The 27,641-nt window shown below is 48.7% G+C and overlaps 1 protein-coding gene across 1 annotated transcript in view; it reads right to left on the reverse strand.

Moving 5' to 3' along the window:
* Positions 1–27,641, reverse strand: part of DPF3 (D4, zinc and double PHD fingers, family 3) — a 233,774-nt gene that overhangs the window by 65,836 nt on the left and 140,297 nt on the right. The window contains exons 6-7 of the mRNA XM_012656079.1: positions 21,347–21,425; positions 2,558–2,695 (exon numbers count right to left, since the gene is read on the reverse strand). Coding sequence (XP_012511533.1) covers positions 2,558–2,695; positions 21,347–21,425 — 217 coding nt within the window. The remainder of the gene's footprint in view (positions 1–2,557; positions 2,696–21,346; positions 21,426–27,641) is intronic.

Consider the following 27,641-nt stretch of genomic DNA (forward strand, 5'->3'; position numbering starts at 1 on the left):
TCAGAAGTCAACAGCCAACCTGGAGGGGACTGGAAGGGACCACAGGAATGGCTGAGGAGACTGTCTGCTTCCTCGTAGGGTCTGCAGTTCACCTTCCCCTACTGTCGCCAAAGCCATGCATATGTACACACACATACACATGTGTACACACATACACATGTACACACAGGCAAACACATATACACATGTACACAGACACACACAAGTGTGTACATGTGCACAGGTATACATGCATACATACACACATGTACACATAGGCACACACATACACACATGTGTACACACACTCATAATGAAGTTATGGGAGAACCAGGAAAAATGAGACACAGACAAGAGAAAAGCATTCCAAACCTCGGAGCGTGAATAAAGCACCTATACACAGGAACAAAACGGCCTGACATTTGAGAAGAGACATAAAGAAATAAGCTAGCACCGGGGGAGTGAGAAATAATACCAAGCCAATAAACACTTTAGAGAGTACAACAATTGCTAATAAATACTTTCCAGATGGTGGCCAAAATCAAAGGAGATTATTCTCAGCCGCCTCGTGGTAAGAGGCAACAGCTCCTTGTGACTTCGTGGTCACCTAGACCAGAGAAAAGAGGAGAGAGAGGGAAATGCAAGCAGCAGATGCCTCAGTACAGGTCAACCTATTTTCCTTTCTGAAAGACAAGGGCGAGCTGATCAAGGAAACCTCTTCCCAGAGAGAAGACCTCCGTGTTGTGGCTACTCAGGAGCCGGCGAGGACAGGTGGGCGAGCTCTGGGGGACACTTCCTGCTCTGCTCTTCAGATTCTACCCGGACGACGACAGTAGGCGAGGAAAGCAGGCTCTGTCACTCTCAAGGCCCGAACCTCGAAAGTAAGCAAAAATCAAAGCAGGTGCTATGAGCTGGACTATGCTCCACCCCCCTCCCAAATTCACATGTTGAAGCCCTAACCCACAGTTGCTCGGAATGAAACTATATTTGGAGGTAAGGTCTTTAAAGAGGTAAAGTAAAAATGAGGCTGTTGGATGGACCCTAATATCCAATCTGACAGGTGTCCTTAAAAGAAGAGGAAGTTTGAACACACAGAGACACCAGGGCATGTGTGCATAGAGAACAACCCTGTGACGAGGTAGCAAGAGGGCGGCCCTGGAGGAAACCAGCCCTGCTGGCACCTTGACCTTGGACTTCCATCCTCCGGGACTGTGAGAAAATAAATGTCTGCTGTTTAAGCCCCCTAGTCTGTGGTATTTTGCGATGAGAGCCCTAGCAAACCAGTAAGGAAGGCAGTGTTACAAGGGGAAAGTGGGGTACAGGGGTATGAGAAATCACACACTAATCCAAAGAAAGGTCTTGCCCACAGGTATGTTAATTATTCCAAATATTTGGTGAAGGTGGCCAACTGACACCAGTTGACTAAGTTGATCAGCTGAAATGCATAAGAGTCATCCTCAAATCCTGGAGTCTGAATATTTTTAAAGATCTGGTCTCTTTAATTACACTGAGTTGCTCACTTTAGTATACCTACCACCACATCTTGCAAACAGAGTTTTAAGAAACACAGCATGTCCACAAATACTCTCCATAAGAGACCTCAGCATGGCTCGCATCCGGAAGCAAGCCCTAAGGATTCCACGTTCCCCTCCCATTTCGAGGTTTTTAATAGGCCCTGAGATCATAAGGGATGTTCTAGAAAGAAGTCAAGTGGTAAATGCTAAGCCCCTTCTTGATTCCCTAATTTATAACTAGAAGTTGAGTTAGGAAAGAAAGAACAGAAATGAAAACAAAAATCTTCAGGATCATTTTGGGTCCTCAGAGTCCAACATCCCAAATGGCAAATCCATCCAGATGACATTTGTCATTTGAGTGCTCAAGCAAAGAATATGAGGTCTGCAGGCAGTATTTCTAAGGCAAGAGATCAGACAAGGTTTGCTTTATGTAACTGGGTGCTCGTGTATTGGGTGCATAGATATTAAGGATTGTAAACTCTTCTTATGGGATCTTCTCTTTCACCAATATATAGTGGCCATCTTTGTCTTTTTTTTACTTTTGCTATTTTAAAGCTTATGTTATCTGAAAATAGTATAGCTACCCCTTTACCAAAATCGAGACCCCCTATAACAAAGCCACAGCAGTAGATAAGAATATTCTAAGGCCCTGAGTGGCCACATTGCCGTGTGGAATGTCTGTCCAAATTGACACACCCAAAAGCGATGTCCAGCTCAGTCTAGCAGCTGTGAGTGGTTCTTCTGGAGCTGAGGAGAACAGAGCTGTAGGTCTGGCATCTGACAGACAGAGGCCAGTAAGGACTTTTTCTTCTGCTTAACATTCACCTTCCTTCCTCCGAGGATAGAGCTGGGTGTGTGAGCGCTGCCCAGCTCACTATAAACCCGGCTCTTGGCTGAGCCATGGGGACAGCGGGCTAGCTGACACGAAAGGGCCACCTCACTACAGGACATTGAGACTAATCAACAGTTGCCACCAGAAAATGCCAGAGGTGAAACAAAAGAACACTCCCCAGCCCTGCTCCCCCACCACTTCCTTGCTGCACGACCTAACAAATGGGACTCACGTCTGTGGTTCTCGTTTCTGTGGTTGGGGGGAGACCGGGTCTCCTGATCTTGGGCCTCATCCCCCTCCTCGCTGGCCAGGTGAGTGTGAGCATAGTGGTAGCTGAGTCCCGGCCGGTTCTTGTAGCGCTTGCCACAGACTAGAGAGGAAAAGAGGAAAAAAGGAGAAATGCAAATATCAGCAACCTCTGCAACCACTGCTGTCATTCTCCAAGCAGTGACCCCCACCCACCTACCCACCCCAGAGCCCAGCTTCCCTTAAGAAGTCTCTCCCACCCCCAACACCCAGTGCCCCCACCTGACAGAACCAACACCCCTATAATGACCTGGCTCATGTAAAGAAAAACCACAGAGGCAGAACACGGAGGTTAAGAGCTGTGTGAGTGCCCCACAATTTCCTAGCTGTGAGACCCTGGGAAAGTCACTCAACCTCTCTGTGTTTCTTCAGAGAGAAAATGGGAATAATAACTTACCTCACAGGGTAGTTGTGATGGGTTAACCTCTACCTACGCAAGGCACTTAGAACAGCTGGGAATGTGGTAAGGGTGATCATTATTATAACTTTGAATTCAAAGGGCACTGGGAACCTATGCAACCCAACATCCCACGGCACAGATAAGGCAGGTGAGGCCTGCAATGCTAAGTGATTTGCCGGGGACACACAGCTAGCTGTGGCAGAGCCACCAGAACCCACATCTCTGGATTCCTATGCAGTGTTCCTTCCACCACACTGTGGTTCACTCTGTATGAAGAAAAAAGGCTTTATACAGATAATTTTTTTGCTGTATCACCCAGTGATTTTGTGCCAGAAATACATGTTCCACCCCCAGTGTGAAAACCATGCAGCTGAGGCATCCTTGTGGGTGAGACAACCAAGAGCTCGTGGCCCTGAAGCCCTGGAGCAGCTTCAGATACCCCAAATCTGTAAAAGCAGTTCCCATAAGCACTGCCTTTCAAATGAGAAGCCTGCAACGCGGGCACAAGCAATATAAATATCGTTCTTTGGAGCCAAGAAGAAAGGGGAGCAGTTCCACTGGGTGGCTGCCCAGTACCTGGGAGGAAGAAGTCTGGCTAAATGGCTCAAGACCAGATGACCACGCTCAACCTCCCTACATACAGAGTTTAGTGCCTCAGCCCCATGGTGGTCGGGGGAGGCATGGTCCCACTGCTAGCAGAAGCCTTGAGGGTCTTCACAGTAAAACTTCCATGCCAAGTCTCTAAGCTTGTCCCCTACCTCCCCAGCAGAGCAAGCCCAACCTGCTCTATTGGAGTGCTCAAGGGTCACAAACTCTAAGAGATTGTCCCTTCTGCTTGCACTGACATGACTAAGTCATACCCATAAGCATAAAAAAAACTTCCCCAAGTGGAAAGAGCATAGACTTCAGCACCAAACCTAGGTTCAAATCCCAGTTCCAGCTGCTGAAGTTCAGTGGCATGACCCCAATGGCACAGAGAAGAGCTGTTACCCAGCCGTCTTACCCAGTCCCCTTACTACTTCCGGTAGGGTTTCTTTTCCTACTACATTCTCTTGGGGTTTTTTGCTAGATAACCACTGGCAAAAATAATGTCATCTCCTTTCCCATATTTACGTGAACTATTTTATTTTAGCTTAATTCATTTGTACGAACCACCAAGACAATATTTTAAAATGGCAAAAGCAAGCATTTCCTATTTTAATGAAGTTGAAGTTAGCGTTTCACTGTTTAGAATGATGCATGTAGCTAATTTTTAGTCTTTACCAAGTTTAAGTAGTTTCTCTCATTCCTGTTTTAAAGTTTTATTACAGAAGAATTTTATCAACTGCCCTTTCAGCATCTACTAAGATACAACACTCCTTTAGTTTGTTGATATGGTGAATTATGCTGATTTCTTAATATTTCCTATTATTGAACCGTTCTTGCATTCCTAGAATGTGCTGTTTGGTCAGAGTATATTATTTATTTGCTATATTGCTGCATTCTATCTGCTAATACTGCATTTTGCGTCTGTACTCAGATTTGAGGTAGATCTAAAATTTTGGACTATCTTTTATCAGGTTTCAATTTTATGGTTGTGTCAACTTCTAAAAATGAATTGAAGAGTTTTACTGCATGAAATTGGACAAGATATATCTCCCTGTGCCTTTTCTTTTACCTGAAAATGAGGATAATAGTACTTACCTTGAAAGATGAGTAAAGGGATAAATAGTATTTGTAAAGCATCTCACTCAGTACCCAACACATAATAGATGCTCAATTAACAGGAAAAGAGGGGCAAGGGTCATCAGCTCTGTTTGGCATGTCTTAGGTACGGGACTTTCCTAAAAGAGGGACTTTGACCCTTGCCTCATACTATGGAATCTGGCAATTGGTTGGATTCCCTTGATAAGGTAAGACAAGAGTCTGAAATTCAAGTTGGTGACCTAGTGACTATAAATTCAAGGCCTACTATTGGCTGCTTACATTCATATGTGCTTTCTCTCTCTCTCTCTCTCTCTCTCTCTCTGATTGCAAAAAAGATAACATGGCTCTATCCATCTCAATTCCATGTGACTCAGGAAGCAGGACCCAAAGAGGCCCCTGAAGTATACACTGGGCCTGCTTGTGGCTTTTTCTATTTAAACTTTTAGATGATCTGAGGTTAATAAGCAGCAAATTATGGGGTCATTGGATATAAATCTATTTAGTCACCAAGCATACTGTGGGTGAGTAATAAGCGCTGATTAAAAGTAATGATAATATCACCAGTACTTACAGCCTCAGCTGCCTCTGCAGACCTCCCGGAATGAACTCCACAACATCTCACTCGTGCCATTTTGTCATGTCAATCACTACTATTTTCCTTAATCACAGAATTTCAGGATCTTAATGGTCATTTGCTCTAATCATGCATATTCCCACTAATACTCTAGAAGCCTGTTCTGGGATAACCCCACCGATGGGGAACGCACTACTGATCACAGCAGGCATTTCTCCTTTGGACTGCCTGAATTATGGCGATATCTGCACTGGAGGACCTCTCTTAAGGACAGTTTCATATCTATTTCATCTTGATGTCAACAACTCTACCTTGTTATGTGGCCATGCACATATTACACCTTCAAAACATATTTGTTGAGTGGCTGATGAAAGAACACGGGACCACTTTGTGGGAAAGCCAGGAGATGGGAGAGGAGGTACTTATAGAATCAGACCCGTCTATCCACACTAAACTCAGACTAATTATTCTTAAAATCTGTAAAACCATATCCAAGCAAAAGCTCCCTCTACCTCCTTCTGCAACACAGCAGAGAAAAATAATTTTTAGAGCAAATCTTTTTGCAAGAACAGAGATTCTCAAAAGAGTAGTCCCCAGACCAGCACCATCAACATCACCTGGGAACTTGTCAGAGCTGCAAATTCCCAGGCTCCACCCCAGACCTGCTGGATCAGAAACCACAATGCTTTGAGAACCACTATGCTAGAAGACTGAATATATTTAGGCTTGACTCTACCCACCCTGTGTCCACCTGCCCTTCTGGCTGGATGGACATGTGGACAAGGGCAGTGGAGGCTACCCTGAGACCTGTGCTTAGTTATTAGAAGAATCAGAACCACACAGTCCATGGAGGACCTGGAAGCCAGATTCCTTTTTGAAGAGCCCTCTGGAGGGAGCTTCATTTTTAACTAACAGCTTGTAACGTGTCACTCTTCATCACCAGGTCTTCAATTCAAGAAACACTTACGACATACCTGATATGTGCCCCACCCTCTGGCACTAGAAGGACAAAGATAAACGAGCTCCAGACCCCTTCGTCCAGGATTCACTGTCTCGCAGAGGAAATGTACACATATACAGGCGAGCAGGGAGGTGGGGTAGATGCGGCAGCGTGAGCATGTGCGGGCAAAGAGGGCCCCAAGGAGGGGCTGGCAAACTGGGTGGGGGACGGCTTCCCAGAGAAGGAGCCCCTGAGATGAGCAGGACTTGAGCAGGCAGACAAAGGAGGCAAGGGCGTTCTAAGCACGAAAGCCTGCTAGCCAGCACTCCACGAACTTGAACTTCAGGGAGTCTAATAAAGCTGGAGGGAAGGAGGGGTCGGGGTGTGTGTGAGGGGGCTAATAGCAGAGGAAGCTGGGCAGGGCTCTCTCCTGACACTGGAGGAGCCAGGGGAGGGTCTTATCCAGGTTAATGTTAGAACTGCTGCTAATGATTGTAGGGCGGAAGATGGACGTGAAAGTGGCAAGGGGCTACTTTGTCCACAAGTGAAGCGATGAGGACTTAGGCATGGAGAGGAACAATGGTGTGGCAGAGGCATGAAACACAGAGAATCTGGTGGAAGGGGTGTGGGTAAGACAGCAAGGAGGAACCTAAAAAGACTAACTAACATGGCCTTCCTGGCCACACCCCACCAGCCCACCAACCTCTCCCGCCTCATGAGGTACCACTTTCCGCCTCCTGCTCCGCTCTCCTGCCCTCTGGCCTTCACGTTTATTAAACATTTTTCATCCCAGCACAGAACCTTTGCACAAGCTCTTCCCTCTGCCTAGAATGCCCCCCATCCCCAGTTTGCCTGACTAGGGCCTAATCACCCTTCAGATCTCAGTTCAAATGTCCTTCTCCAGGGAAGTCTTTCCAATCAAACTTAGGACCCCAAGTTTTTACCTTCCCAGGACTAATCCTGTGTCAATACAGACAGTCCCCAATTTATGATGGCTTGACTTATGATTTTTTGACTTTATGATAGTGAGAAAGTGGTATGCATCAGTAGAAACCATACTTCGAGTACCCATGCAACTATTCTGATTTTCACTTTCAGTACAGTACTCAATAAATTACATGAATACTCAACACTTTATCATAAAATAGGCTTCGTGTTAGATGACTCTGCCCAACTGTAGGCTAATAACGTAAGGGTTCTAAGCACATTTAAGGTCAGCGAGGCTAAGTTATGGTATTCAGTAGGTTAGGTGTATTAAATGCTCTTTTGACTTATAATATCTTCTACTTATGATGGGTTTACCAGATGCGGCCCCATCGTAAGTTGAGGAGCATCTGTAGGTGTCTCTCCCCCAGCAATGAGCACGGCAGGCTCTGTGTGTTCGCACATGTTGCACCCCCAATGACCAGCGGCAGGCGCTCAGTATCAGCTAAGGGAAGCAATGAAGATGCCCAGGTGTCTGACTTGGGCAACTGGGTAGAAAGATGTAGGAGAAAAACCAGATTTAAAGAAGGAAGAGAATGATTTCAGTCTGGGGTTGGCTTTGTACACCTGGTGCTTGAGAAAGAGAGGTGGATTTTGGAATTGGCAGGGTGGCAGCAGATGTTATAAGTATGGAGAGAAGAGCCAAGAGAGATTGTGGAGAGAGAAAAAGAGAGGTGTGGACATAGGACAGAACTCAGAAAGCACCAGTGTCCTCAGAAACTGGTGGAGAAAGAGAAATTGATTTTTTTTTAATTTGTTAAGAAACACTCACACAGGAGTGAGCAACATAAGCCGAAGGAGTGGGGTTTCAAGATGACAATGACAATGATACCACCAGTCACGGTTCCTGCTAACAGCTGTGGAGTGTCTACAATGGGTCAGGCCTGTTCCAAGTGCCTCAAGAGAATTTACTCACAGTGACTCGCACCCCCATTGTAAAGAGAGGTGAGCCGACTCCGCACAGAGGCAGAGCCACGGCAACATCAGGTGCCCGAGAAGGTTAAGAGGGATGGGGATGAGAAGACACTACTGGATTTGGCAATTGGGAGGTCACCTTAGTGACAAGAGAATCCGCAACCTTATGGAGGATAAGACGACTGCAGAGAGCCGGGATGCTATAGAAGGGAGGAAGTGGTGACGGGGCTGACACTTGAGTCCTCCCAGCATGGCTGTGGGAGGAGGGATCAGGGAGGCTGGAGGGGAGTACAGGGCAGGGGAGGCTGGGGTGGAGCCTGTGCTTTGCCACGGTGGCTCCTCCAGCGGGGCCACAGGCTGAAGGGAAGGCAGCAGGGGGGAGTGGGTTTGAAAGGCAGGGTTAGAAGGGATTGGAGTTAATGAAGCAACAAGCTGACCCACAAACGAAGCCTCTGACCCCAAGTCCTAGTCCTTCAAATGATTTCATCTTAGGGGCAAGAGACACAATCAAGACTTCCAAGATTTATTTTGGTTGGACTGCATCAGGATCAGACTGCAATGTTTCAATGGAAAGAAATGCCTTGAAAATCCTGCTTTGACTGGCTTGGAAAAGCCAGCACTGTTTCACCTTCTGTATTTAAGCATGTCTTCCCGTCACTACAAACGCTATGGGCCCAGTCTGGATGCCTGTGACCTGTGCATCCAGACCAGGTCCATGTTCAAAAGGGCCCCATGCTTGGTTTAATGCTCTGCTGTTGCCATCTTGAAATTCCCAATATTTATTGAACAAGGGTTCCTCAAATTCATTTTGTACTGGGTCCTACAAATCATGTAGCCAGTCCTGGAGAGCTGGCGGGGCTGGGAGTGGAGATCTGGGGCTAAGTTACTCCAAACAGCCAGCCTGATAGCAGCAGAGCTGCCGGGTCGAATCCAGGTCCCAATCAGCCCTGAGTCCAGAATACAATTCCCTTCTGAGATAACCTTGAAAGTCTAGCCAGAGCAGTTAGCCAAGCAGTAGTCGTCATTTCAGTGCCGTCGACTGCTCTGGCCTTGCTTCTGGGTCAGCCCTGCCCGCAGAGAGGCAGGCTCTCTAGTGGGTAAGTGGGTGGGCCCCATCTGATCTGCCTGGGTTCAAGTCCCAGCTCTGCTGATGACCAACTGTGTGATCTTGGGCAAGTTGCTAAACCTCTTTGTGACTCAGTGTCCTCTCTGGACAACGAGGATGGTGGTGACAGCACACCTACTCACAGTCGTGAGAGCCGCAGGAGAGAATGTACTTCAAACAATCCCAGCTCACAGGATGGCTCAGCCTAGAGAACAGACTCGAAAGGGGGGGAATGTAGTCATTTTTCCTCTGAAGTCTTAGGTGGTGGAATAGTAAGGAAAAGGGGGTGAGGAAAGAAACATTTTGAAAATAAAGTATTGGAACCATCTGCTATCCTTTTACCCTGTCGGCAGTCTCACTCTGGAAATGTCTGTCGTGCGGAATCAGACTGAGCCCCATGACTGCTGAAGCATGCAGAGAGGGCCCTGCTGCATCCTCCCGCTCCTGTCCCCTTCCCCGGGGCAAGCTCCTTTGCATCAGCACCTCAGAAGCCACCACCCTGGGAACCAGTCAGCTCTGCCTGTGCACAACCTAAGGTCCTTCTTTTCACCTTGGCAAGCGTGCACCTGGATTTTGTGTTCCTGGCACGGTGTGCGTGGAGAGCGACGGCTGTGACAATAAGGGAGGTCCAGCTTGCCTTCTCTCTCTCCTTCCCCCTGGGGCGGATCCATCTGTCAAGCTGCAGAAATAGTGTTTGCCCACTTTCCAATCCAGAACTGGATTCTCCCTGCAGGGCCTCCTGTCTGCAGTTACGAATGCCTTTAGTGTCACCCCAGAATATTTACAGCGTGCCCCTGCCTCCCCTTCAATCCTACCCTGCTCGTTCCTTGTCTGGGCAGGGGTGGGGGGAGGAGGGGGAGGAGGGGGAATGGGGGCAGTTTGTGTGAACAAAGCCAGCTGCAGCAGACAGCAGAATCCTTCCTGCCTGGGAGAAGCGGCCGCCTTCCCCACTGATAACTTAATGACTCTGGCACATTTTCATCAGCCCAACTTGGAGCACGCAGTGGGCATCTGAGCCAGTGGTTTCCGAGAGACGGAAAGCAATTACAGGATGAGCGTCCAGGAGACAAAGCCCGGGCCCTGGGAGTCACCAGCCGCATCTCATTCCCAGCTCTGCCCCGTGGCACTTACATACAGCCCTGAGGACACCACTCCCTTGTCTCTGCAGATGGCTTCCTCATCCACAACACAGGCCCAGCAGTGCCTGTCATCTGCCCACGCCTCCAAGACAGACACCACCAGGCGCACATTCCTGCACAGACTCTCAACAGCTCATGAGGTGAGGGGACCCATTTTACAGATAAGGAAACTGAGTCTGGGGGAGTTTAAGCAACTACCTGTACGGCAGAGCCAGGATTTGAACTCAGGTCTGTCTGTGTTAGAAGCACAGGACTGAAAGATGCACCGGTCAGTCTCTCTTTGTCACTGCCTCCACCCAACCCACCCCCAGGGCCTGGGGCTGACCTCCACGGCCTGCCTCACTCACACTCCCTTGCTCTCTGCTTCTGGTGCAGTGTGGCCAGAAGGAGGCACTGGCAGGAGAACAGAGGGTGAGAAGAGAGACAAGTTGGGGACCTGTGCTCTGTGCTGGTACAGGGGCTGCCCCTACCCCAGTCCCCAGCCCTCCCCTGCTCTGGGAACCATGTGTCCCCCCTGCTCCTTGGGGCTGGAGCTGGGAGGGCTTCCCACTCTCCCTTGTCAGTACCATTATCCTGCCCACACCTCCATAATCACTCTGTCATCAAATTCCCTTGCATTCAGCTCTTCTGGGCAGAATCCTGTGTCCTGCCAGGGCGCAGGCAGATTGACGGGAGAATCACAACCTGCCAGGCTGGTTTGTAGAAGTTCAGAGCTCCTCACACCTTCGCAACAGCCCTCCATCTTCTCTCTGGGGGATGGAGGCATGCCCATCACCAATTCCCCCCAGTGGGGAGAAGCCCAGTGTGAGAAAAGCCCCATGTGACTCTCAGATACAAACTCGTGCTGGGACAAAACCTAGAAGCTGCTTCAAAACGCCATCAGCTCAGACTTGCATACTCAGGGTGAGGCCGTTAGTCGGTAAGACTATTTTAACCATCCAGGCTTTTCTCAAGAGCCGATTTTGGCTCTGCAGAACTCAAAGCGATAAAAGTAGTGGCTTCAAGATTCATCCAGGTCCTGCAATGTTCAGGCCCAGCCCTTTTTAAGTGACAAGAAGCTCTTCTTGGGCAAGTCCAGGCCTACCACACCCAGGTGGGCTTCCCCTACCCTGGACCCCACCCTTGAAGCTCGGAGGCCAGCGGAGCAGGTGGCCTCCTGGAGACCTGGGGCCTGGCCCTGAGTCTGATACTAACCTGCTATGCGCCTTGGACAAATCTCAGAACTTTCTGGGCCTTGATTTTTTTAATCTGCAAAATATGGAGGTTGGATCAGATGGTCTCTCTAGATCTCATCCATTCTGGCAACTTCACAGCTCTCTTTCCTCTGGGCCGTCGAAAGCCTGTGTACCTCCTAAAGCTATTATTTCCTCAACTGCAACCGAAAACTGATGCAGGCTCCCAGCCACGGGCCGCCCAAGGGCTGGCTGCACCCACCTCCCCACCCCGGCTGGCAAGGTCTGCCAATGCCCTCCTGGGGCTTCATATCTTCTTCCAGGCCACCCCTGATGCTTATGTTAAACTGAATTCTTCTGGATAGCAACACAGGAGGCTGGCGTAGGGATGGGGCGTAACGTCCTGATATTTTACAGCCACATTCCTCGGGGCCTGGCACTGACCCAGGATCTATCAAACTCCAGTGACCCACAAGTCCTGTGTATTTATCAAGGGAGAGTGTTCTGCTTATTTTAGGAATTCACTACATGTAAATGTGACTCCTGGTTAAAGACAGGAAAAACAAAGATAAGCAACAAGACCCTCGTTTCAAAATACTATATCATCTGATTCTGGATCCCCAGCAGAGAAACGAGAGACCCCCAAAACCAAAGCATTTACTGCATTAGTGGGACTATTTCCTCCCTGCTGAGGAGCAGGGTGATAGAATGCTGGTACACCCCAGAGTCAGCCTTCCTGGGTCAGCTCATTTGCTATGTGATCCTGGGCAGTTAATCTCTGTAAGACTCAGTTCCCTTGTCTATAAAGTGGGGATGATAGTTTGTACCTCACAGGGGTGTGATGAGAACTGAATGAGTTCATCATTGTAATGCGCTTCGCACAGTGCCTGGCACACAGCACATGTTCAAAAAACATTAGCTATTTTTAATAATTCATTTCACTTTATCAGACTGCTTCCCTGGACTCTGGCAACTCCAGTAGCTAGTGCATCAGAACACAACTGGGACTCAGCTTAGGTGTTAAATAAGTACCATTTCTTGATTTGGCATTAAGAAAATAAATATTTACTGAGAACATCTATGAACCAACCAGTGAGCTAACTGTTTTGCAGGCTACCTCATTTAACCCTCTTGGAAACCCTCTAAGGTTAATAGGAAATAACCCAGCAGAGACCCAAATCCCAGGCCTCCAACCCTCATCCCCCTGTAGGGCCGTGTCTTTGATTCCTTATTTTCATGAGTCCTATATTAGCATGTCTTTAGTTAGCTTGAAGAGTAAAATGGAATTCTTTTTTTACCCTTACAATAAAAATAATGTAAATAATAAATATAATTGTCAACATTTCCAGGGAAGGTAAACAGAGAAAGGTCAAAAGTCAGACCCAATTATCAGAAGGTGTGGCGGCCCCCAAACATTTGGGAATCTTGCCAGCGTCCCCTCTCAGGATCTCCATCCGCCTCCCATGCCTGGGTGACATCTGACATCACTGCTGTCTCAGATGCAGAGCAGGCTTTATTTGTGGGTCCCAACCTATCAAGTGTGATTCATCGCTGCTCACCAAGGTAGGCCTTCTTCCAACCTACATCAGTGTAAGTTCCTCAATTCCTTTGGGGAAACAAATGTCCATTAGCATCTGTTAGACATTTCTGCCTGGATTTCCCACCATTTCTGCAAACTCATGTCAGTTCATCACTTCCCCAAATTACTTCCCCCTTTAGAATATTCCAGCTAAGCCTCCCCTCATGTCTCAACTACCCACGTGCAAGATGTCAAGCGTCACCACTGCCCCCTCCCTCACTCCTCTCTCCTGCTCCTACATCCCGTCTATCCTCCGTCAGGTTCTGTGGGGTTGTTTTCCACAAAGCCCTGTCCATTTCATTCCTGCTGTCACTACCATCCAGACTTCACGTCTTCTCCTAGCCGACCAGAAAAGGCTCTTCTCAACCATCAGGCTTCGGGCTCTCTTCCCTGAACGCCCGATCCTGCAGATTCACCTTCCTAGAAACGTCTCCGGAATTGTCAGGATTCGCCATTGACTACACAACTCAGCCTGGCGTTCCCAGAAATCCACCACTCCCTCAATCTTCCTACCCAAACACTCCGCTTGGGCCATGCTGAGCTATATTCTGCCTGGTACGTACGTCCCACATTCCCCTCTCCAAGCTATTCATCAATGGTTTGGAAGCCCCACTGTGCCGGGACTGGGATGCAACCGACTGTGACATGGCCCTGCCCTCAGAAGGCTCCCGGTCCAGCTTGAGGGAACAGACAAATAGACAAACAGTTATCACACGATGTGAGAGGTGGCCCAGGTGGAGGTATGCACAAGTCACCAGCAGGTTCCAGAAAGGGGTAAGGGTGTGTGTGTGTGTGTGTGTGTGTGTTGGGGCTGGTAGGGGAGGGAAGGGGGGAGGGAGAGAGAGAGAGAGAGAGAGAGAGAGAGAGAGATCAATGATTGGGATCAAATCCTGTCTCTGCCACTTATTCACTGTGTGGCCTCAGGAAAGTGAATTAACTCCTCGTCTCCCCAGTTTCCTTATCTGTAGGATGGAGACCACCGAAGCATCTATCTCATGGCATTTTTGTGAGGGTTGAAGGGTTAATACAGATGAAGCCCATCAAACATTCCAGTCCTGTAATGTAAGTCAACAAACTTTAGCTTTACTATTATTACCTCTTTCCCCCCGCCACCCCCCCCACACACACACAGAGACCAGCATCAGTTCAATCCACACTCACTGAGGGCCTTTTTGGCACCCTGGGGACAGCCTCCCCTGGTGTGACCACTCCCTCCCTTGTTCCTACAATGTACACTGTCACCTCAATTAAATACCACCTGGCAGTGTGGCATCTCCTTGTGTGATATCAGCCTTATCTTACTGAAAAAAGAGGAAATAAGGAAACGTAAAGGCGAGGGACACCCTCACGAAGCACGTACCAAGTGCAAACCTTTTCGCCTTTTCATACATCATCACAGCTTTCCCAACCACGCACCATCCCCTGCAGAAATGGAGACTCCCAGCGGCAAAATGACCGTCTCCACATCCCAGATAACAAGCAGCAGATCCGCTCCAAAGTCAGTGAACGTTCTCCTTCACCCGCTCTCTCCTACCTGGCTGGCACCGAGCAAGCTGCCTGCTTTCCTATACTTCCCCCGTGACTTGAAATAAGAGAAACCAAAGCTGTGTAGCCTCTGGCCTCACAATTCTGCTTCTAGGAATTAATAAAAGCATTGTGCAAAGATATAGAGGCAGTATTGTTTTTTAATAGTGAACAGATTATAAGATGTCCAACCATTTAATAGGTAGAACATTGAGCAAACTGGGACATGTCCATAAACTGTGGCATGTCCATGTAATGGAACACTATACGGCCCTGCAAATGAGTCATAAAAATGTATTTATTGACACAGAAAGTTGTTCCTCGTGCATTGTTGAGTGGGTGGGTGGCTGGGTTAAAATGGTATGTATCATTTATTGGTCATATGTGTATGTGTGCATGTGTGTGCGTGTGTCGGGGGGAGAGAGAGAGAGAGAATGAATTCTAGAATAGTACACAGTAAAACAAAATGTCAGTTATCTCTGAAAGGTGAGATTATGGGTGATTTTTATTTTTCCTTTCTTACATATCTGATTTTATGTAAATTCTGATTTTTTCTGTAATGAACAAATACTATTTCCATAGAAGAAGTTATTTTTAAAAATAGAAAAAAGGACCTCTACAGATGTGAATATCTACCCTCTTATGGGTCAGCCACACTTTAATGGGCATTATTTGTCACAAGGTTTGCACCAAGTAGCAGCCGGCTGAGAACAAGGACCTGGCGGATGATGAGGAAACAGTCCAGAGGGTGCAGGTCACAGTGCAGGAAAGGCGAGCCTAGGTTGGTCGCTCAGTGGGCAAGACGCCAGCCCTGGAGGGGAGGGCACAGGCTGCAGGAGCAAGGGAGGCAGACAGGAGGGTCTGAGGGCAGCAAAGAGAAACTTCAGCCTCTCCCTTCTCCCCAGCACTGCCTCCAGCCAGCCCTGCTTGGACACTCCGCAACCTGTGCCCGTGACTCAGTGGCACCTAAATATTTAAACAGACCCAGCTTTGCCGCAACAAACACACTCAATCTCCAGGGATTAATCCCATGCCATGGGCCCCACTCCACAAATCAAGTTTCTGGGACACCGAGCCTTTCCCAGCCTACCCCGTCCAAGGACCCACCAGACAACTGAGTGATGAGCCCGCTTCCCTCCAGCGATGAGGCCAGCCAGCCTGAAGGCCACATTATTGGCTTTCCCATTGCAGCTCACGGGTAAAAAGCACACGAGTCACCGCGTGGGCCTTAATGCCCTCAAAAAATTTTTTTAATAAGACTGCAATAGTCACCTGATTCTCCCTGCTGTACTCAGGTATGGGTGAAACCAGAGTAATTTGAAGGAGGGTGAGGTCAAACAGATTTTCTGGGACTGCCTCAGGTTCAACTGTATCTGCCCCACGGGGGGATCCACAGCCCCTCTTGGCCTGTGGCATAGTTTCTGTGATATCCCCCAGGCGAGGCCTCCCTTCGTGTCCTTGAGACATCTTGTCTCAGGGTAAAGAGGCCTCATTGTTAAGGGAAGAAAGGAGCCCACGGTGTGGGGGAGGGGTGCTGATCAGGGCAGTCCCAAGACCCAAGAGAGGAGCCACCCCTCATTGACAAACGAGGACACTGGTGCCATAGATGTCGCGAGGTAGAAGCAGGACTAGACCTCTGGACTCTTTGCTTTAGCCTGATACCCTTCTCCCTGCAGTACACCACCACCAAGGAGCACGACGTTTCAGAGCAGGGAGAGACCTCAGACCCCAATCTGACACGGGCCCCACTGGGCTGGTTACCCCTCCACCAGGTTTCCAGAGAGAGGCAACGCCATGAAGTGGTGAGGTTTTCAGTCGCAGATCACACAATCAAAAATACCTGTGTGTGGGGTGGAGGTGGCACATGAACATTCCAGAGGCTGAGGTGAGAGGTCCCACTCCTGACACGGGAACACCAGGTGGAGGAGACTCACAGGTGAGTCATGCTAGTAGGAGGGCTATGATCACGTCCATTTGCCTTTTGTCACTAATCACCCTTAGGTCCTAGTGGTGGTGGTGGGGAAGGGGGGTGATTTTAATAGATTTCCATTTAAAAGGCTCAAAATCACATAGTTCATTCCATTCCACTTCAGTTATAATTACTACCTGACGCCAGCTTGCCATCTTGACACCTAGAAGTCTGTCAACAGTGGACAGAGCTCCACCTCATAAATAAGGTGTGCGTGCCACTATTAACTTTTAAAACATTTTTTTCCTCAGCTCTCAGGAGAACCAAACTCCAGGATAGGAGGGTGTATTTAATCAATTTGTGCAGGAGATGTCCTAGGGTGTGTCAGTTCTGAGCTTTGGCATTAACCAGCTGTGTGACCTTGGACAAGTCCCTTCACCTCTCTGAGCCTTTTAGTTTCTTCACAGTAACATGGAGTCAACTTGTCCCTGCCTCTCAAGGTTAGTGTGGGGATCTACGAGACCATCTATATAAAATGCTTAGCATCTCGCTCTGCACACAGTAAACATCCACTAGCAGGAATTATTACCATGGTTTAGAAAAAACTGGAAAGGAAAAAAAAAACTTCCCAAGTCACTCCCCTTGTGCCCCGCCAAAGGACAGAGGCTTGCTCTGCCCCTCCCTAAATGGCTAATGCTTAGAGACAAAATGTTCTCCCTGAATATCAACCCCTTCTCACCAACTTCTTTTCTATGATGTTCCTTGAACAAAGAAGATGGAAAAATGGGTCTCTCATCAGGAGTCTGCCCCAATGACAGGAACAGGAAAATCTCAGGGTTGGGAGTAGTTAGGAAGAAAAATGGCAAACTCTTTAAATGATTTTTAAAGCATTCTAGTAGCCAAACCCAAGGATTCCTTTCACATGTCTGTCCCCAGTTATCATCCCGCCTATAAAATGGGGCTAATGATACTATTAGGATTTAAAGCTACTAAGTAAATTAAAATCAAGTGTTGCACTGCTGAGTTTTATACTGGACCGCTGACTTTTATATCAAGGCTAAAAGAACTGGAAAGGAAAGATTCTAAAGAGACCAACTAAAACAGTGATGCAAGCCAGTGGCAAGCTGCCTGGAGAATTCCTGGAGACTCAAGAACTTCCAGATGCGAAAAGCAGGGAATAATAAAAGGGCTGGGCAGTTGGAGTCCGGAAGCCTTCGAGTTTGGATATGTAGACCAGTCATTCTCGAAAGTCAGTATACATAAGAATCCCCTTTTGAGCGCTCAAAAAATGCAGGCTCCTGGACTTGCCCTTCCTGTGATTCAGATACAGGAGATCGGGTGTGGAGCCCAGGAATCTGCATTTTAATTAGTAGGTATTTCTGTGCAGATGGCCCAGGTCTGCAATTTGACAAACACTGACAGCCTTTCCCACAAAAGTCCTGTTCTGTTGCTTCACTTGTGCGCAATGAACATGTTTCCTTAGGCAAGAGATTGAAAGGGAAGAAACAGTACTTTAATCCTTAAGCTTGGTAAACTTTCAAGATAATTAATAGAGATTAGTTACTTGCTGGAAAATGAAGTATTCGTACACATACACACCCCATGGACTGGGTAAAAAATAAATTACATTCAGATGATTTAATACTTCTCTGAGATAAAATTAATTCAATGGTTGAGTGAAAGGCAATAGGCAAACTATCCAAACTATCTATCACCTGAAGTTAGCAGCCAAGGTAATATTTCAAGCACCCATTTTGAAAGGGAAGCTTGGACCAAGAGCACGATAGGACAACCATATTTAGAAACTTATGCCAGGAAGACTTAAATACAACCATGTCTGAAACCTGCTCTTACCAGTCCACATAAACCCAGAAAGAGGTGTTGGGGTCCAAGGTGACCTAATATTTTCATAAATAACTTGAAAGATAGAGGGGGAATTATGCAAATCAAACCGTAGATGATACAAAAATGGCAGGGACTGCAAATCTGTGGAGAGTGAAATTTAACTACTGGGCAATGTCTTTAAATCTGCCTTTATTGAATCTTGTATATTGAAGTCACATATTATTGGATGTGTTTATTGAGACTCAATAGGGCCAAATGCAGAGTGATTTATGGAAGAAGGAATAATCGAACGCTTAAGCAGAAGCACGTGCACCTGGAGCGGCAGACGCAGGGCAGGACAGGCTCCGACTGGAGGTTGTTGAGATGGTGCAGAGCGCGATGGGATGGCCAAAGGCTTCTACCCTCTGCAGATATGGGTTGTGCTAAGAGCTGATGCGTGAAATAAACAATGAAATTTGTCTGTTGCTCTTTGAGCCACTTGGCCTTGACGCTACTTCCAATGGGCGTGCTGTGCTTCAATGTAGACCTGGGGAATTCGGAGCAGGGTGCCACAAAGATTATGGAGTGGGGCCCTAGGTCAGCGAAGAATACGAAAGATGTTAAGAGAATGTGCCTATTTGTTGAGGATAGACACACAAAAGACAAGGGGACCTGCAAGAGAGAAAATTTTCAGCTCCTATTAAGGAAAAACAATCATTCAAAGCACAGCTGGCATCATGGAAGAAAGGGCAGCTTATGGTAACACCACCCCTGGGGACACTCAAGGAGGCGGCCAAACACCTCTCTACTTAGGATGCATTAGAGATTATTAAAAGCACTCCTTGCCCAGTTCAGGGGTGGGGTGGGCCTCATGACCTCTCCAAAGGTCATTTCTATCCCAAAGGATCGCATGTCTGAAGGGCACCAGATAAAAATAAAGTCTATTAATCACTGAGCTGCCACACAATTTCCTAAGAGAGCCAGAAGAGAGAAGGGTAACCCACGGTGGCCCTCGCTCCACCAAGGAGCACATGCACGGCCAGAGCTGAGACAGCAGCTGCAGAGACTACCAGAAAGCTGACAGCAGCCTGCGATTACTGGGTAAACAGGAGGAGAAGACACTGTGGGTGGACAACAGGAGGCAGCAAAGGGCACTGAGAGCTCGTAACAAAGCCACAGGGCTTGGAGGAGAGGGCTTGATGCAAGTGCTTTGTGCAGAAAAAGAGGAGCCAGGCAAGAGAGGGACGTCCACAAAGGGCGCTGCATGGAGACAGTCCACGAGGAGGCCGACGTCCGAGACAAAGGTGGCAAGAGAGGAAGTGGTGGGGGGACGGTGAGGTCAGAGGAAAGGTCACAGAGGTGTGTCTGGGAACATATGGGATTGCATTGGCTAGGGGTCCAATGAAAGCTGTAGAGATAGAGCGAAAAGTCATCCCACTCTCTATGGTGGCAGAAAATAGCATGATGAAGATAAAGCTTTTAAAAAGAGGAACAGAGTGGCAACGCTCCAGCTCCAAAGCAGCTGTTGGCATTCTTGATAGATGGGCTGCCTCAGCCAGACATAGCTGGAAAGCCTGCTCCTTGGGGGTCTGAGGACCCTTCCCAGCCCAAGCCCAGACCAGTCTCCCAACGGCTAGCACACTCAGGCTGTTATGCGTCAGAGCAAGACTGCACCCCAACCAGGAAGCAAGACCCAGGCCAGAGCAGGCTCCTCCTGGTGTTGCTAAGAGGCATCGGACCCCATGCCCTGCTCCCTCCTCAGCCTGGCCCAGACCTGCTTTGGGCTGGAGACGTTACCTGCAGGAGTCGTCTCAGGAATGGCATCTGCATGGTGTATTAAGCAGCCAGATGGGGGTCGTGGAGTTTGAGTTCTTCTAGCAAAATGTTCTCCAACCAGCTGTCACCCCACCAGGCAGAGAATAACTTTTTGAAATCAAAAGGGGCCAGTGAAGGAGGAGGAAAAAGCCACCACCCCCAGCGTGTTCCCTGTGCCCCCTTCCCCCCTGGCTCTCTGTCTGCCTTCGCAGAGACTGCAGACCCTGGCAAGGTGGGGGGGCACCCCTAGGGACACCACACCAGGGCCCTGCCTCAGCTGGTTCGCTGCTGTCCCCCACTGCAGCCCCTTCCCTCCGATGGCAGAACTCTGCGTCCTCAGAGAGGAGAAGACGGGAAGGGGAGATCGTCAGGAGTGTGGTTTTGAGGGCTGCCCTGCCGTGGAATGAGCAGATGGCACCCAATGCAGCAAGAGGACAAAACGGACAAAGACCTTAAATCCAGCACCCAGCGCTCTGGCAAGTGAGGACAAAATCTGTCTGGAGCAGACCACATCCTCCTCAAGCGGCCAAGGCTCCTTGCTGCTCCTGTCCTGCGGGCCTCCCCAGCTCTGTCTGCAGACCCTACACCCAGGAGCCAGGCGGCCGCTTGTCCAGAGGATGTTTCTGAAGCAAGCGACAAAGGCTGGAGATGGATCAAGGGCCATTTATTAAATAAGTCATCGCATAGGAAGATTCATAACTTGCCCTACCTAGGACAGGAGAGAGAGAGAAAAAGGAAATTAAAGGGAAACAAATGAAAAGCCACAAGAGCCAAGTACCTTTGTCGGAGGGTTTTGAGTTATGCTTTTGTTTGTAACTCTCTGAAATAGAGAAAGAAATAGAGAATGAATCTTAAAGGAGACAGAGTGAAAGAGAGAGAGCTGGAAGAGTGCACGCAGGAGGGCACTGCCGGAGAGAGGAGCACAGCGCCGGGGCGGGAGGCCCCGACTGGCTTCCCCGACGACGACGCAGAAACACCAGGAGGAAGTGGGGGCTGCCATGGAGATGGCCGGCAGCAAGCTGGGGTGCGGGCCCGAGAGGGGCAGGCAAGCCCCGTGCTGGGCTGGCAAGCCGACAGCCAAGGAAGCCCACGGCAGGGTGGGCCAGGGGCAGAAGCACAGGAAGGAAGGCAGGACCTGCCCGTACTTACTGTCGCAGACGTAAGGCTTGTCATGGTCTTCCTGAGAGGCGGCGTCGTGCCTCCTCCGGCCCCCCGCAGAGCCACGAGCCTGGGGAGACAGGGGGTGTGGGGATCTTGTTATTATAGCCATCGCTAGTGCCGGAGCACGCTCTGTGAGGCCCTGAGCACCCCACTGGATCGCCCCAGGCCGCCCATCACGACCTTTGTGCCCACAACAACTCCATTTTACAGGCAACGAAACTGAGGCCCAGAGAGGTTAGGTAACTCACCCCAAATTACTCAGCTACTCCCCTGTGCATCTCATTAAGTCTTCACAACCCCAAGAAGGAGCTACTACTTTGCTCCCCCTTTCACAGATCAGGGAACTGAGACAACAGAGAGAGGTTAAGTAGGTTGACCCAGGTCATTCAGCTACTAAGTGCAGAGCCAGGACCTGAACTCAGGACAGTCTGACTGGAAAGCCCACAACTGCCAAATTCCCACACACTGTTACAGCCACGAGGACCTCCGGCTCCAGCTCCTCAGCCTTCTACCTTCACTGACACAGCGGAAGATGCCGCCCTGCTCTGACGGCTGACCAGCTCGTGGGTGTACTGGAGCAAGTCCTGATGGGGTGAGGAGTGCAACTGCAGTCGTCACCCCACGTTCCTGTACCCACATTTCCCACCCGCCGAGTGTCCCAAGCGCCAGCCAGGCCTGGTATCTGGGCCCAAGGCACGAGCCCTGGCTCCTCACCCCATGCCTGGCCTACTGGGTGGGGGCGGCCATCAGCTCAGGCCTCCCGTGTTTGGTCTACCTGGGGCTCCCAACCAGTGACAAAGGCCTTGGCCCTCGTGGTCTCCTGGGCTGGACTCCTGACACCACCATTCTGTGTGCATCTCCCAGAAAGGGTCAGTGTGACCTGGGGTGGGAGTGGAGTGAGCTCTACCTTCGAGAATCAAAGAGACTGTCCAGAGAGGTTGCTGGCAGCTCCACAGCCCCAGGACAGTGGCTACAAGAACACAGCAAGGTTTATTTTTAAACCTTTGTAAGTCCCACACTGGTCACGTGTGCAGCACCCTCGCCTCCTCCAGGTCATTCTTTGGTAATGAGTAGCAGTAAACTCCCAGCCAGGGAAAGGGCCTGCCGAGGTCTTTGGGGACAGAGAGGAGGGGGCAGCAGATGAGGAATAAGACACGACAGCAGCCTGGGGTGCAGGGGAAATGGGGCAGTCCCGGGGGCCTGGCCTGGAAGAGTAGTCCTGGGGACCTCACGGTGGGAAGGTCAGGGCTGCTTCCACGCATGCTCACACACACACTCACAAGTGCACACACTCACTGGGGACCTCACGGTGGAAAGGCCTGTATCCCGGGCCTGCGACACTCACACACTCACAAAAACACGTACTTCACGATCAACACCACCTGCCAAGCTGCCACCTCTGCCACCTCCTCAGCTTGTCTCTCTCCAAAACAAATTCCTCCTCCCTCCTTCCCTCCCTCTCACCCACATCTCCCTCCCACCCCACCCCTGCCCACGCTGACAGCCAGCAGCCCTCCTCCCTTCGCCCTCATTACTCAGAGTTGACCCCAAGAGGGATCTGTTGGCAGTCACCCCAGGCGCTGACAGGCCTCCTGCCTGCCCACGCTGCCGAGGGTGGTCACCCTCAGCTGCCCTCCCCCCCACACCCCTCGAGGAAGCTGGGGACAGCTTGATGTGCCGCCCACCCGCAGCCCTGTCACTGCTGCCTCTGAGCAGGTGAAAGCAAGTGAAGCAGAATGGCAAGGCAACAGCAGCCCCTGGGAAGGGGCTCTGTGAGCCTAAAAATACCTCCAGGGAGAAGGGGAGGAGCCATGCGGGACTGGAAGTCACCAGCCCTGCTGGGGGAGCTGCCAGCAGGAAGGCAGGGGCCCTGCTGAGAGCCAGGCTTTAATCCCACTCTGCAGAACTGCCGCTGGGCACCCACATGCTCCCATATGCCCTGGGCCTCAGTTTCCTCAACTGCAAAACAGGGATCATGGCTACAGGGCACTCCAGGGGACATGCAAGGGATTCTTCCCGAGGCAGCAGCACTCTTATGGTCTCCTAGAAGATCTCAGGCTTGGAAACTCGGAATCCTATTGTCCTACTCAAATGTCACCCCCTCAGAGCCCTCCCTGACCAACTAATGTCCACTCATACGCTCTCCCTCATCCCCTCTTCCCCTCTCTTGCTTCATGCTTCGTCAGGGCACTGAGCACTTCCTGGCATTAGATGGTACAGGTGTTGGTTTACTTGTTGATTTTCTGTCTCCCCCATGTAAGGGTGGAGACCTTGTCTATTTGGGCCACCACTATTCTTGGAACGTGGCATAGGGTCAGCCACATATTATTAATATAAGAAACACCAAATAAACGTTTGGAAATAGATGAATCACCAGTCGGGCAGCATGTCAGTCATCTCTGGCTCTTCTCCTTCATTCTCTGTATCCAAATGCTATTGCTTCTTCCTTCAAAGGCCATCCCAGGCTTTATGTTTCCTTTCTGTGCCACATGCTAATCCAGGAGCTCACCAACTGACCCCTGAACTGCTCCAAGAACCCACCAGCTGGGCTTCTGCCTCCACATGGCCCCCCAATCCATCCTGCATGACTGCCAGACCACTTAGACGAAAGGGATAAAGGATAGGAGCCCATGGTCATTGATTCATTCATGCATTCATTTATTCATTGCCACCTACAACTACACAGCCAATGGCAACCTAGTACCAATCCCATCAGGTTCACCCCATGCTCATGCTATGTCCATTTTTTTTTTTAATCGATCCCTATCATGGACCAGCCTTTCGTCTGCCCATCGAGATCCAATCCATGCTTCACCCTCACTAACATCCCACTCCTCCAAGAATCCTCCTCTTGCCACACTGAGGAGTGAAAAGAGTACCAGCTTTAAAGTCAGCTGGACATGGGTTTAAACACCAGCCATGAGCCTTGGACAAGTTACTTCTCTGAGCTTTAGTTTCCTCAACTGTAAAACGGGCACGACGACACCTATATAGCAGGGTTGCTCAGAGGGTTAGCGCTAAGAAGATTTGAAACCGCAGGGAACAGCACTAAGTCCACAGGGAGTGCCAGTAATTTTCCCCTCCTTGCCTATGTTGATCTCTCTCTCCTCTGAACTCCTGTTGCATTGGGTTAGTGCACAGTCAGAAGTCTGCTGTTTTCTAATCCTATCGTGGGTGTTAGCATCTCCTCCCCAATTTGATTCTAAGGTCCTTGAGGGCAAAGATGGCATTTTACACTTTATTAGGAACCCCTAACACTTAGCACACAGCATGCAAAGCTCTTTTGCCTATATTAGCTCAGTTAATTCCTACAATAACCCTATGAGTTAAACCAAGTAGTGTTGTTATTCCTATGTGGCATTTGCTGAACCAGGTTCTGACCTGTCCACAGTCACAGGACCAGCAGAAGGAGCAGGATCTAGGTCTCCAGCCTCTGTTATGAAAAACTTTAAAGCTAACTAGCCAAAAGAAATCAACCCCTCCCCACCACCCCCAGAACTGCCCACCACAGTCCACTCTGCCCTACCCAACCTCCTATACACACCCTGCTGGGCCATGGCAGCCATGAGTGTACCACATGCCCTGCCCTGCTGGCCTCAGTTGATTGACTAGCTCAGGAGTAGTCACCTGACCCAAACTGGGCCAATCAGATTCTACCTCCAAGGGACTTGGAATTAGAAAACAGTGGGGCCCATAAATTCAGGAGCTCTGGGGCTGCATGCACAAAGAAGCAGGAAAATCATCTTTGGAGAGAAGAATGAAGGAGGGAGAAGTAGAGGCCAGAAGCTGCCTGGGTTCCTTACTCTTTCTCAGTCCTAAATCCCTGCCACTTTCCTACCCTTCCTGTGGTTTGGATCTCCAAAGTTTGTTCAAATGTGGGGCAATGGCCCAGCAGCTTTTCAGATTCTTTCCAGTTTTGCTTAAGCTAAAAGATCCTTGACTAGGACAGACTCAATCCCAAGCAGAGAGCTAGTTTTTCTATACCAATTGTTCTCAAAAAGTGACCCAGGCTTCCTTGAGGATCCCTGGGACCCTTCCAGGGGGTCTGCAATGTCTAAACTATTTCCACAATAGTACTAACACAAGATTGCCTTTTTCACTCTCGTTCTCTCACAAGTGTACAATGGTGTTTTCCAGTGGCTACATGACATGTGATGATGCTATTACTGTGTGCTTGTGTACTCTCAGGTTTAAAATTTTTTCTATTTTTATTTCTAATATGGCACATATCATTAGTGATATGGATATCACTGCTTATAATCAAAACAATAGCTTTTGGAGTTCTCAGTAGTTCTTAAGAGTGTAAAGAATTCTCGAGACTAAACAAATTGAGAACCACTGCTCTACGCTCTTGCTATTTAAAGCGTGGTCCTCAGACCAGTAGCCCCGGAATCACCAGGAGCTTATTAACAAGGCAGAGGATCAGTCCCGGCCGCCAGACCTGCTGCATCAGAATTTGCACTCTAACAAGATCCCTGGGTGCTTCACATGCATATTAAAATTTGAGAAGCACCGGACTACACCACAGTGCATCAGTAATTGTTTACTGATTGATTAATTGATAATACTTACACAAATGACTCACAAGAATTTCATGGATTTTAAAAAGTTTTTATTTCTTGGGCTAAAGTCATCACAGACACAATTATTAGTTGTTGGGTTTGAATTTCCCTCAACCCTCAGGAAATACCCATTATCAAAACTCCGAGAGCTGTTCTCTTTGCTTTGCACCCTCCTAATAAAATATCTTGCCTTTATTAAGCACTCAAAACTTACCAATGAAGAAACTGAAGCCCAAAGTACTTACACAATTTGGCCAAAGTCACAGGTAGAGCTGGGATTTGAACTCATGGAGTCTAAGTTCAAATAAGGCAGAGCCTACTCCTATAATCAATACCTTATCCCTGGCCTCCTCAGTGAGCACACAAAGTACCTAGGGTCTTGTCAAAGTGCAGACTCTAATTCTAATTAGTCCAGGGTGGCATCTGGGCCCCTGCATTCCTAACAAGTTCCCAGGTAATGCTAATGCTGCAGTCCAAGGACCACTCTTAGGGGTGCCAGGCCTCAGATTGCCTCTTAGTTTGGACAATAAAAATGGGAGTAGTTGTGCCCCAGTGCCAGCCGCACCTGGAATATGCCACTTCAAAGGGTGGGCAAGACAGCTTAATTGAAGCTGTGAGGGAAGCAGCTTCACATGCTTATTTCAGCACAGAGACTCATCCACACCCTCTGGGTCCTTCCATGGCGCCCATCTTGGGTAACACATCCACAATGTCACTGTACAACACAGAGCCACATTCAGCGGCCGCTTGGCCAGCATCGGGTGGGCCCAGAGCTAGTCTAGGCCCCATCTAGGCCCCTCTCCATGTTCAAGCCTTCTCATAAAGCTGACATACAACTTTTCTTTCTTTTTCCCATCATTCAATAATTCATTCAACAACCTGGTCATTGGCTACATGCTGGGTATGGGGCCAGGCATGACTCGATGGAAAAAGCACAGATCTGTGTTCAAATCCTGGCCTCTTCATTACTAGGCAGAGTGACCTTGAACAAGTTACTTAATCACTCTGAGAGTACTAATACCATTGTAAGGGAATGAAAAAGAAGTTCTGGCCAATAGAAATACAATAGGAATCACATTTTTCATTTTAAATTTTCCAGAAGCCACATTTTTTAAAAAGAGACAAGTGCAATTAATTTTAATAATATATTTTATGTAACCTAATATATCCAAAATGTTATCATTTTAAAATTCAATCAATATAAAAATGAAGAGATGTTGTGCATTCCTTTTTTCATACTACGTCTTCAAAATCTGGTGTATATTTTATATTGACAGCACATTTCAATTTGGACTGGCCACATTTCAAGTGCTCAGTGGCCACATACGGCCAGTGGCTGCCGTAACAATGGACAATACAGACCTAGAGAAGGTAGCAGAAAGTACCTGGCACAAAGTCATCACTCTCTATGGGGTAGCACTTATTGGAAAGAGCCCATCACACACCTGGTTTATAGCAAGTACACAGTACATATAAATGGCTGCAGCTGCCACTGCTGATGTTCTCACAGAGAAGACACCCAATTCATATTCACTGACCACAGGCTTAATCTTCTAGATTTAGGTTGGGAATGGAGAAGGTGTGAAGAGGACTATTTTCTATGCTAGTAAGTTTGTTGGGTTGAGCGAAGGAATAGAAGAAGATTTGGAGGTATACAGCTCCTGGAATTCACAAAAGGCCCAGAAACTCCAAGTTCAAAAGTCTCCTTTAATGATGGAGTT

Source organism: Propithecus coquereli, unplaced genomic scaffold (genome assembly GCF_000956105.1).
Source record: "Propithecus coquereli isolate 6110/MARCELLA unplaced genomic scaffold, Pcoq_1.0 Scaffold5, whole genome shotgun sequence".
Taxonomy (NCBI): Eukaryota; Metazoa; Chordata; class Mammalia; order Primates; family Indriidae; genus Propithecus; species Propithecus coquereli.